We start from the raw sequence: 12,502 nt of genomic DNA on the forward strand, positions 1-12,502 counted from the left end.
TGCTTATGTACTATGGAGTTGGGGGAGGTAAAGTCTAGGAAATTTCTTAAAGGTATTTCTATATGCTAAAGAAGATTCATAGATTATTGGAGGCATGGCTGTTGTCAAACTAAGGTTGTTTTTCCCTCTAGCAAAGCATTAACATTAAGACAGTAGGGAGTTCCTGGAAATAAGGTGATTGATAAGATTGTCCTTTTCTTGTAATTGTACTAAGGCATTTGTAAACTGATGGAGACTCTTACCAGTTTAACCATTTGTTTTCTGCCCTCTGTCCTTGCACAGCCAGTTGCTCTTGAGGAATATCACACATATCCCCCCCCCCGGGGGGGGGTGGGTGGGGGGAGGGGGTATGCTAGTTTGTGCTTGGCTCCCAGCTTGCATTATTGGTTCCTCATCAACCAGATCACTGTTTTACCCTTAATACCTCCCTCATGCATCCCCAGTGTCCAGTTTTTGTTTGTTTGTTTGTTTGTTTGTTTGTTTGTTTTTTCTGGTGAAGATTTTGCTGTGGGATTCTCATCCACAAGGAGAGAAAAATGCACAGAAGTCTAGCGCTCCCACTTCCCCATGACAGCAGCTATGTTATGAGAGGCTGGGCTGAATAGCCCCGGGAGGAAATCACCTCCCACATTATTCACATCTGTATAGATTTTTTTCTCCTTTTTAACACCAGTTGAGCAATCCACTTGATAAACATTATCTGGGGCACAGGCAAGAAAATGAGATCTCTTTTGGCCTTAAGAAAGGTTTGTCTTTGAGACCCAAACGTGAGCTCCAGGCTTACGGAGGGCCGTATATAATTTGTCTGACTGAATAAAAGTGTTGTAATCATCCATTCATCAAATACATATTGATGATCTACCATTTGTCAAACACTGATGGAAAATGCCAATAGAAGACCCAACAGAAGCCTGAGAGGTCAAGGATTGTGTCCCACAGCTAGAACAAAACAATTGCAGTTCTTTATGATGGTTTCTACACTGGAGAGGAGAACGTGCTGTTAAAAGAACCTCGATCAAGGGTTGGTTCCCAGGTTTGTGGTGTATAATCCATCTGAAGAGGGGGAAAGGTGCTTAAACTGAACTCCATAGCAGCGACTTCTCATATCCAGTGCCTGGCACAATGTTGCATTATTAAGCGCTCAACAGATGTAGAACTGAAGTCCAAGGGAAGGAAGAAGGTAGGCAGGAAAGCATATTAGTTTATCCTGCCCTTCAAACTGCAAAGAATGCTTTTTGTGCCAGACACTGTTCTAAGTGTTTACCACGTAGCTCATTTAATCCTGTAACTGTGTGAAGTCAGCATTATGATCTTCCCATTTCACAGATGTAGAAACTAAAAGTCATTTTTGGCACATCTGTGCAAAATGGGGTGGGGAGCTTGTGGAAAAGGGCCTGGTATTATTTCCCTTTTGAGGAAGAATGGGAAAATCCCCTGGAAAAGATTAGTTTTTCCCCAATCATGGGTGTTAAGTTTCAGGAAAACCTTGTGAAAAGAGAATTAACTATTAGGGAATTTTTAAATATTTATAAGGGTTTTCATAGACTCATACATGTTCTTGATACCTTAACTCTGTTTTGTTCTTTTAAATGCTGTTTTATAGGGGTGGCTGGGTGGTTCAGTCAGTTAAATGTCCGACTTTGGCTCAGGTCATGATCTCACAGTTTGTGGGTTAGAGCCCCGTGTCGGGCTCTGTGCTGACAGCTCGGAACCTGGAGCTTCTGATTCTGTGTTTCCCTCTCTCTCTGCCCCTCCCATGCTCACGCTCTGTCTCTCAAAAATAAACAAATGTAAAAAAAAATTTAATTGTTTTATAGTCACCTCATTAAAACCAGGAATGCATATCACTAAATAAAGGCACTATTGATGACTTAGCATTAATAGTAATCCACCCATATGTAATTTCTCTTTACTATCTGATACATTTTAGAAATTTTTGGTAGTTTCCTTCCATGTAACTTCAATGGCATACTTGAAAATTCATTTTTACTTTGTTGTAGCCATTCAGCACAGGGAATTTGATGTGTCCTATGGCTGGTTCTGCATTGGATATGGGGTCCTGGCCTTTCTATCCATCTTGGCCTCACGTTGGTCCTGGAAATGTGAAGGGGCTTGTGTGTTTGTGATGGAAGAGAGGTCAGGAGCAATCACTAACCCTCTTGGCCTACCTGAGCAAGCATGCCTCTCATCCCCTCCCCTGTACTTATGGCAATTTCACGGTCCCTTTTATATATGTCTTGGCTCGTTCCATTTGCATAGACCTACAGGAGACTCAGAGCCAAACACCAAATTTTCTTTTCCTCAACTATATTTATCTTTCTCAGGCTTCTGCAAAGATCTCCATTTATTACTTCTCTGTTACTGGCCCAGCCTCCTTGTTCTGTTCCCAACATTTCCTTCTTACTGATTCTCACCAATGGTGGGGAGGGGGCTTCAGGTTCATGTAGTCTAGAATGAACATTTTCTGAGATGCTGTATTGAAAATGTATAGAGTGCATTTCTATTTCCTACAAAGCTGCTACTGAGGACCTCCATATGGGAGGTGTGGAGACAATGGGGCAAGATGGTTCTTTCTGGTCCTTGATTCTAGGAGAGATGGCTGCATGTAAACCTCTCACCAGCCAGGAGAGGCAGCTTACAGGAGAGGTTAAACTCCTGGCTCAAAGCTACTTGCCTGACTGAGCCCTGGTTTTGCAGTTTACTAAACTGTGTGCCTTTTGGCAAGTTGCTTAATCTCTCAATGCCTAAATGTACCCTTTTAATATGGAAAATATGGAGAAGAATGGTTCAAGACTCATAGGAATGGTGTGAGGATTAAAGATCAGCATTTACATTTAAAACAGAACCTGACACACAGTACTCTCAGTGTCTATCAATTGTGACTATCTATCGGGTGACTTTAAGTATGTTATTTAATCTCTCTTATTATCCCCATCCTACCAAGGATGGAAATTCAATGAATGGTACCTTCCTTAAAGATCATCTTGAGGATTAATTACGACAATGCATGTAAAACACCGAACACAATGACTGACATGTGAATGGTCTCAATGTCCATTAGCATTTATCCTTATTACTGTATGCGCTTTCCCCCAAATTTCCACAGGTTTATCCCTTACAACTTCTGCCTACCCCCCAGAAAAATTATCAAATATCTGCACCTTGTATTTCTTTGCTTGCTGTGTTTGTTTGCACTTTTCTTACATTTGGTTTTTAAAAATGGGGGCTTTGGCGGGGGGGGGGGACTTTAAGATTAGGAACTTGATTGTTTCCACCTGATGAATGTCAGAGAATTTCCTGATAAAGTGGTGTAGCCCAGAATAGTGATAGTTCATGGGTATATCAGCAGTGTTAGGTCTAAGTGCGGAAGGGAGATCTCTGCGTGGTTGGTTGGTTGGTTTGTTTTGTTTGTTTGCTGCCTTTTTAGCAGGGGAGATAGAGTCCAGGCATCAGTTGAGTGAGTCCAGGTAAGACACTGGTTCTCATTCTCAACTCGGGGCAGTTTTGACCCCAGGGGATAGTAGGCAGTGTCTAGAGACAATTCTGGTTTTCAGGCCGGTAGGGATATGCTACTGCATCTAGTAGAGGCCAGGGATTCTGCTAAATTTCCTGCAGTGCATAAGACGGCCCCACAATGAAGAATTATCCAGCCGAAAATATCAACAGTGTTAGTGTGGAGAAACCCCAGGCTAATGCCAACAGTACTACAGAAGGTGGGCGGTAGCATTCCTCTGTGTGCTGGGAAAGGGCAGGTGTATTCTCCTTATCCTCAGCACCCAAGCTTCTCTGCTCCATCTCTGGCCTGCTGAGCAGCTTAATCTCTTCTCTTGTGGATCCAGAGACAAAGCAGCTCTGAACTACAAATTTCGTATCCCCATCATTTAATCGGAATGTATGCCTAATCCTGAGCTGTGTGTGGTGGTAAATATTAGAGAAAGATAATTAAGGTCCCTGTCCTTGGGAAACTCAGTGTCTGATAGGTTGTATATTAAGAATCATTCTCTTTGAAATGGATGCTTTAAGCGAATATAGAAATACATTCACACGGGTATGCTATGGGCTTATGCGGATAAACAGGCTGCAGTGCTGGAATGGGACTAAGAAACATTTTATTAGTCAGGGCTGTCCAGAGAAACAGACCAATAGGATATAGAAGAGACAATAGTATATGCAAATAGACCAACAGGAGGATGGGGGGAGGAGACAGGGCGAAAGAGATTTATTAGAAGTAATTGGCTCATGTGATTATGGAGGCTGAGAAGTCCCAGAGTCTGCCACCTGCAAGTGGAGATTCACAGAGTTGGTGGTGTAGTTCCAGTATAAGTCTGAAAGCCTAAGGACCAGCAGAGTTAATGCTCTAAATTCCTATCTGTGTTCAGAAGAAGACCAATTTTGGGGCTAGAAAACATTCAGGTAGGGTAAGTGAATTCTCCTTTACTCCTTCTTTTGTTCTATTCAGGCCTCCAACAGATTGGAGGAGGCCCACTCATATAGGGAGGGCAATCTGTTTTCCTCAGTCTACTGATTCAGATGTTAGTTTTATCAGAAACATCCTAGAAGACACATCAATAATAATATTTAGCCAAAGTGTCTGGGCACTTCATGGCCCAATCAAGTTGGCACACAAAATTAACCATCACACAAATGGATTCAGATTGAAGTACCTTCAGATGCATCTAACTGCCATTTGTCTCTCAGTGCATTTCTCTATTTGTGTGAATCCCTGGCCTCTACATTTTATGTTTTGATATCACAATTTACATTTATTTACATGTATATCCATTAAAAAGTTAATTATAGTCAATTTAATATTTTTGTCCTTTAAACTTCCTACTAGACTTATCAGTGATTTATCCACCACCATTAAAGTATTCTGAATTTAACTATACATTTACCTTTACCACTGAGTTTTATACTTTTTGTTTGTTTGTTTTCCTGTTACTAATTAGCATCCTTTTATTTCACCTTGAAGAACCTCTTTTAACATTTCTTGTAAGACTAATCTATGGGGATTTCCTCCTTCATCTTTTGTTTGTCTAGAAAACTCTTTATGTCTCCATTAATTCTGCAGTACAGTTTTGCTGGGTATTCTTGGTTGGTTGACAAGGTTTTTGTTTGTTTAGTGCTTTGAATATATCATCCCACACCCTTCTGCCCTGCTAACTTCTGCTGAAAATCTGTTGATAGTCCTACCAGGATTCCCTTGGGTATAACAAGTTGTTTTTCTCTTGATGGTTTTAAGATTCTCTACTTGTGTTTAAATTTTGATAATTTAATTGTAATGTGTCTTATGTGGTTCTCCTTGGTTTCATTAATTGTAATGTGTCTTATGTGGTTCTCCTTGGTTTCATTGTTTTTGGAACTCTCTGGGCTTCCTAGGTCTGGGTGCCTGTTACCTTCACCAAGTTAGGGAAGTTTTCAGCCATTATTTCTTCAAATCTTCTGGAACCCTATAACAAGAACATTTGTCCATTGTATGTTTTCTCATAAGTCCCTTAAACTGTATTCACTCTTTTTAATTCTTTTTTCTTTTTTGCTCCTTTGGAGGAAGTCCACTTCTGTCTTAGAGTTCACTGATTTTTTTTTCCTTATACTTGATCTTGTCTCTTATTGAACCCTTCTATTCAGTTGTTTAATTCAATTATTGTATTCTTCAGATCCATAATTTCTGCTTGGTAATTTTTAATATTTCTATCTGTTGAAATTGTCACTGTTTTCATGCATTGTTCTTCTGACCTCAGTTAAGCATTTTTATGACCATTATTTTAAGCTCTCTATTAGGTAGATTATTATCTCCATTTCTTTAAGATCAATTTCCAGAGGTTTATCTTGTTCTTTTGTTTGAAACATATATTTCTGTTTTTGTTGTTGTTGTTGTTTGTTTGTTTTTCATTTTCCTTGACTCTTTGTGTTGGTTTCTGAGCATTAGATAAAACAGCCACCTTTTCCAGTCTTGACAGAGTGACCTCATGTAGGAGATGAACCTCATTGACCAACCTGACTGAGCTCTTAGCTGTCTCTCAACTTTTTGTTTGTCCAGGCCTCCTTTGTTCTTAGTGGCTTTTAGTAGTCATGAGTGTCCCAAGTCCTGTCAGTATCTCAAACTTGAGGATTACAGTCAGTGTCTAGATACAGGCTTATGAGAAGCTGGTTCCTGAGGCACAAGTTGGGAAAGTATGTAGATAAGCCACTTCCAAGGAGAAACTGGGAGGTGGGCCTTTTTGCCATCTCCCTCAGTGCTAGGTCCAGGTGTGTAGCTGCAAGGGGTAAGGGTGCTGCTATGCCCATTAATAACTATTTCTTTGCTTGCTACAGTCCTTAGTGCCTCAGGAATGCAAGACCCATTTACTACTAGCATCAGGTGATCCAGGGTCCCATCCCTCATGTGACAACTGCAAGAGCTGAGGTGCCACATACGTGTACAACTTCCTTTCATAGAGATACTGGTGACTTGGTTTTATTATTGGAGTAGGTTTGAGGGAGATGGTAGGAGAAGTATCTTCCAGCTTCCCCAGTCTTTGGAAGATTGCAGATAGTTCCCAGATGCCTGCTAAATTAGAAGCCTGGCCCTCAGGCGGTAGCCTTTAAGGTAGGCAGATAAATCCCTTTCAGGGAAAGAGTAGAAGATGGGTGTTTTGGACCTGTTTCCTCTGCACTGAACCTTGGGGAAATAGATGGTTAAGAATGGATTCTTTAGGGGCGCCTGGGTGGCGCAGTCGGTTAAGCGTCCGACTTCAGCCAGGTCACGATCTCGCGGTCCGTGAGTTCGAGCCCCGCGTCAGGCTCTGGGCTGATGGCTCAGAGCCTGGAGCCTGTTTCCGATTCTGTGTCTCCCTCTCTCTGCCCCTCCCCCGTTCGTGCTCTGTCTCTCTCTGTCCCAAAAATAAATAAACGTTGAAAAAAAATTTAAAAAAAAAAAGAATGGATTCTTTGTTTGCTATAGTCCTCTGGGACTCATGAATGAAGCTCTGTTGGCTATCAGAGCCAGGTGATCTGGGGACCCATCCCTTGGGCAGCAACCCTAAAAGCTGGGGTGTGGTCCTTCCAGTAGCACAGCTCCTTCCAGGGAGCTACTGGCAACTTGGAATGGGCTGTAGGGAGAAGATGGGAGAGGTATCAGTGGGCTTCCTCAGTCTGTGAGGAGGATCACAGCCCCTCAAAGCCTGATAAATTAGAAGCCTAGCCCTCAGGCAGCAGCTTTTAAAGTATGCAGATAAACCACTTTCAGGGAAAGACTGGGGGAAGGTGCACTGAGCCCTAGGGCAATAGCTTCAGTGATTGCTCTTGCACACAGGAGGAATTGCTTCTTTGTTTGCTATAGTCTCCTGGACACAAGCCCCACTGGCTTTCAGAGCTAGGCATTTTGGGGTCCCATCCCTCTGATGCAAGCCTTAAAAGCTGTGATGCTAAATATGGAGGCCAAACCCTTTGCTCCTGATTATGTGTCACTGTGCCAGAGGTGGGGTTCATGGTGAGAGTGTATCTTAGCCTTTTCTCCCCATTTCAGTGTGGGTGTTTTCTCATTCATCCAGTGTGTGGGAGTCACTCAGCTAGTTTCTGGATATCTTTCAGAGAGAATTGCTCCATATATAGCTATACCCAGTGTGTACCTGGGAGGAAGGGCACTCAGGAGTCTCCTGTGCTGCCATTTTGGTCTACTCTGTCTCTTTCTGAACCTCTGTCTGTCTTTGTCTCAACCACTGTCCTCTTATCATCCTTTCTCTCCCTATCTCTCTATGAGACTCCTTGTCACAATGCCAATCTTTCTGTATTATATCCACATCATCCCTTTAGACCTATTCTCCCTATCAGACTAGAAAATTTTCTCTCAACAGTCTTGACTTGGTGAGTAGAGAAGAAAAGCAATTCTTTCTAATGAGCTCCAGTTAGAGAAATTCTGAGGAAGTCCTCTAAGTTGTCCTGACATGTTCCAATCACCACATGCCTCATGGTCATGCTGGATCATATACCATCCTGGGGGTTCAGATGGGTGGGCTGCTGTAATTGATGACCCTGGACAAAGCACATGGCTTGAGTTGGGTAGAATAGTTCTATAAAAGATGGAAAGATTGTAGGGGTACTAAGATAGCCAAGACTGCAGAGGTCTGCTCTAGGGAAGCAAAAACTTAATCAAAATACAAATGCTAGAGGATATATGATCCAGATTCTGAATTCTGTAGAAGTCCAAAGGAGTTAAATCAATGTGAGCTAGAGTGACCAGGGAAAGCTTCCAGGAGGTGATTCATTTCAACCTTAAAAGATAAGGTTTTAGATAGATAGGAGGGAGTGAGAAATCCTGAATTAGGGAATGGTTTCTGGTTTTTTATTGGTGGTGTTTGCATTGTTTTAAGCTCCTAAGAGACAAGGGCTTTTCTTTTGTTATAGAATAGCACTTGATAACCAGTTAGGCTTGGTCATTGGAACCAGGTTCCAATTCTGTCCATTCTACCCTGCCCTTGACCTTGGGGGAATGACAGAAGAATACCTGAGAATCCTCTTATCCTGACAATACCAACTTGCTTATAAACAGAAAGGGAAACTGTAAAACAGAACAGGTGTCCATGAAGTCCATTCTGATAGCTTCAGCCCTCTGTTTGTATGACCTCAGCCCTCTGTTTGTATGACTCAATGTGAGTTTCACATTGTAATTTTGGCATTATCATAGTAGACTGGATTGCTTATTAAATGAATAATATATTAATTTAATAAACACATTGGTAGCCCCTGATATATACTCAGCACAAAAGTGCCAAGGATTCCAAGATAAATAGATAGGGTCCTACTTTGTTAAAATTTATATCCAAGTACAGCAGGCAAGTGCAATGACATAAGTGATATGACTGAGCCATGCAAAGCAGTGGTTCTAACACTTGGCTATACATAGAAGTCACTTGGGAGCTTTAAAAAAAACTACCAATGCCATCATCTTATTGTTACAGCAAATGCTCGGTGCCCAGGAAGAGACAAGCCACACACACTAGGGAAATCAGGAAAAGACTATTTATTGCACACCAGTGTTGACCCAGCGGAGTCACCTCCAAAGGCTGAGCCCCGAACCTTGGCATCAGCCTTCTTTTATGGCTGAGATGGTAGAGGGTTGAGAGAAAAAAGAAAAAGGGGAAGGGGCTTTTATCGGTGTTGCTATCTGGGCAGTTGGTGGACACAGGAGGCAAGCAAGATTACAGAAGCCAAAAGTATGCAAAGGGAGTATCCAGCCTTGGACATCTGGCTGGCCCCTTTTATCTTGTTTTTATTAGCCTTTTCCTCATTATCTCCAAAGGATTTTTATTTCATTGGTCTGGGGAGGGGCCCGGACATCCAGATATTTAAAGCTCTTCCAGTGGCTCTCATGAGCAGCCAACATTGAGAACCACCAATGTACAGATGCTATGGAAGCAGATAGAGGACTCTTCAGCAACATGAAGAGTGGAAGGGCTGCCAGAGGGGTGAGACAAGTGAGCTTTGAAGGAAGGGTGAGAGTTAGCTGGAGAAGAAAGGGGACAAGGAGACCATTGGATACGAAGGACATGGAAAGCAAAAGGGAGAAGAGCCAAAAGGACATGACTTGCTCTTGGCTGAGGAATCAATAAGTCTTTCAAGTTCTGGCCTCATCCCTTTGTGATCATAGACAAACATCAACTTTGCTGTGCCTCAGTTTCCCTTTGGTCAAAACAGCTAATGATACCTGCTCTCTTTACCTTAGAAGTTTCCCTTAGGATCAACTGAGGTGAACAAAAACTAAAATACAGTATTTTGATGATCATAAGTGAGATTTTTAAGTAACAGCTTTGGGCATTCAAAACATAATCATCTCATTTGAACAAATAAAAATCATTTTATTTTTCCTAACATATAGCATTTGCAACCTACTTTATTAAACAGAGTGCACTGATGCCATTTCCCCCCCTGATTCCTGTTTTCTGTTCTCCCTTTAGCGTAGATGTCAATAGAGTAATGAATGGCCCTCTACTCGAGTAATGAATGACCCAAGGGCCAGGGAGAAGCATTGGGTTTTAAGTTCTTAGGTCTGTTTTTCATAGGTTTTTTTCTATTTTTCTTGCTATCTGGGTATCAGCTATTGATGCTCACTGTTTTAAATTTCTATTTTATTTATTTTATTTATTTAGTTTAGTTTTTTTTTTTTTTTTTTTGAGAGAGAGAGAGAGAGAGAGAGAGAGAGAGAATAAGCAGGGGAGAGGGGTAGAGGGAAAGGGAGAGAGAGAATACAAGCAGGTTCCTTGCTCAACGCAGAGCTTGACCCCATAACCCTGGGATCATGACCTGAGCTGAAATCTAGAGTCAGATGCTCAACCAACTGAGCCACCCAGGCACCCCTGTCACAATTTTAAATTCTACCTTTTCTTTCTAGCTTGCCACTTATTACCTGTTGAAGACTGGAAAACCAGAAATCCCATCTTAGAATGATATTTAAAATAAGAGTAAATAGACCAAGCAAGAACTTGCTGGAGAGTGGATTATGTGATCTCTTTAGTGCATGAATGTTTTAATGTCTGTGTTGCCTCTTTTAGCTGACTTTCTGTGTCAACCTCTGGCCTGGATACCTCATGTGGGAGATGGCTGACTGGGGCTTTATGTGTGGAAGGTCGGAGGCCCACAAGGATTAGTTTGTCAGGATTCTCAGCCTGCCTGCTTTTGGCTGTTGGCCATAGACCTTTAAGGTTTCCCACTCTGATTACTCCGAGAATTTTGTTCTTGTCAGACTAGATTTTAATGTGTGTCACCAAACACTTATTGTTTCCGGGGCAGGAGGAAAGAAGGGCAGATAGCCTCAAACTCAGGAGGGCAACAGTGTCTTGAAGTAAACAGCTTGAGTGGAGGTTAACCACCCTCATCCAGAGGACAGATCAGGGTAGGGAACAGAACACTCCCAGTGGGAAGACAAGGGGGAGAAAGTGCTGGGAGGAATCCTGTGTGGCAAGACTGGGTGTGAGGGGAGAAGGAAGGAGGTGGGGAAGAGAGAACTTCTTAGGTGCCAGGTGGTGAAGAGGCAAGGACAGAGATTTAGACCTGTATTACTGTGGACTTTGTACTCTTTTATGGTTTTTTTGAGAGCCACCGACTCCCTAATGCCATTCCAGGACTCATGAGTTGTGACCATTGCAGGTGACAGCTGTATCTGTCAGGCTCACCAGTGGCCATCCTCTGTGGGTCCCCACAATGCAAGCTAGGCCCTCTTGAGAAAGTGGCTTTCCAAGTAATAGTCAGCCCTGAATTCTTTTTTGCACTTTGTTGTCTGCCTTCCGTGTGGTCACTGTCTCTCCTTCCTTCCCCAGGTCGGTGGCCGGATTGGATAAGGAGGCGGACCTGGTGCACATGGAGGTGCGGACTGCAGATGGATGTGAGTGCTGAGGCCTGGAGGCTAGGCCAGGGGGGTCTGCCTGCAAGGCTCCCTCCTCCCCTAATTTGCATTTTAATGGCTTGGGAAAATGAAAAGCCCTGAGCTCCATTACTGCCATATCCATCCTATTTTTCAGAGTAGGGGGAGAGGCCTCTGGTCCCAAGGGAGATGTTTCACTGAAATACACCCTCAGGAATGAATTTTCTGGGGATGTGAGTTAATGTGATGAATTTTGAGGCTCCTGTTAGTAATTTCCTGGCATCTTCAGTGTAATTCGAATAGGAATGTCCATAGCTCATCAGGCTATTTTGCATTCACATGGTGAATTACAGGGACTGCCAGCTTTAAAAATGAACCCTTCATATAGTCAAGCTTACCCAAAAAAGTCACTGGGCAATTTTTTCATAACTGTTTATTCATTCATTCTACAAATATGTAGGGTTAGGCTACTCTGTGCTGTGTTAGGCCCTGGAGATACAGTGGTGAGCAAACCCTTTCTGTTTCTTGTCCCTGCAAACAAGCAGTGGAATCCCAGGATCCTGAATACGTGACCCCTTTGCACAGTATGCGCCTGCGCATGTCTTACACGGTAATTGATAACATATCATTTTGCACCACTTAAGCAATTTACTCTTCCCAGAGTTGATTGTATTATCATAAGGCTCTTCCCTACCCAAGAAAATCAACTTAAAAACACATGAAATGTGTGAAAATATATGATATAAATTAAAGAGATGAAAATATAATTAGCCTAGGTCAACAATAGAGCCAAATAATCTGTGGAAATAGTAGTGATGGAGGAATGCTGTGGAACAGGCCCCAGCCTGTGAGTTGGGGTCCTGGGTTGTTCCATGCACTAGCCCTAAGGCCTGGGGAAACACCCTCTGATCTCAGTGCTAAGTCCTTCCATTATCTGAGAACACTCATCCTTGCTCTCCCCACCTCATGGGGTTATAGGCTGACCAAGTGGAGAGACATTTTATGGAAATTGTAAAAGGTACAGATGTAAGGAGGGTCAGTTTTGACCTGGCTGTGGGCGTTGGATTGTCATTTAGAATACATTAAGTAAAACTGCATGCACTTTGTCCCTGATAAATCTGTTTTTGATGCCAAACACAGGTGCATGCCAGAAACATGCCTTTT

At 42.5% G+C, this 12,502-nt stretch overlaps 1 protein-coding gene across 1 annotated transcript in view; it reads left to right on the top strand.

Annotated features, from left to right (window-relative positions):
• SORCS3 (sortilin related VPS10 domain containing receptor 3) overlaps nt 1–12,502 on the top strand; it is a 611,532-nt gene that overhangs the window by 430,401 nt on the left and 168,629 nt on the right. Inside the window, exon 6 of the mRNA XM_047072705.1 lies at nt 11,295–11,359. Coding sequence (XP_046928661.1) covers nt 11,295–11,359 — 65 coding nt within the window. The remainder of the gene's footprint in view (nt 1–11,294; nt 11,360–12,502) is intronic.

The sequence above is a fragment of the Lynx rufus genome, unplaced genomic scaffold (assembly GCF_022079265.1).
Source record: "Lynx rufus isolate CCGP_SWC_20201006 ecotype Redwood Valley unplaced genomic scaffold, mLynRuf1.p SCAF_11, whole genome shotgun sequence".
Taxonomy (NCBI): Eukaryota; Metazoa; Chordata; class Mammalia; order Carnivora; family Felidae; genus Lynx; species Lynx rufus.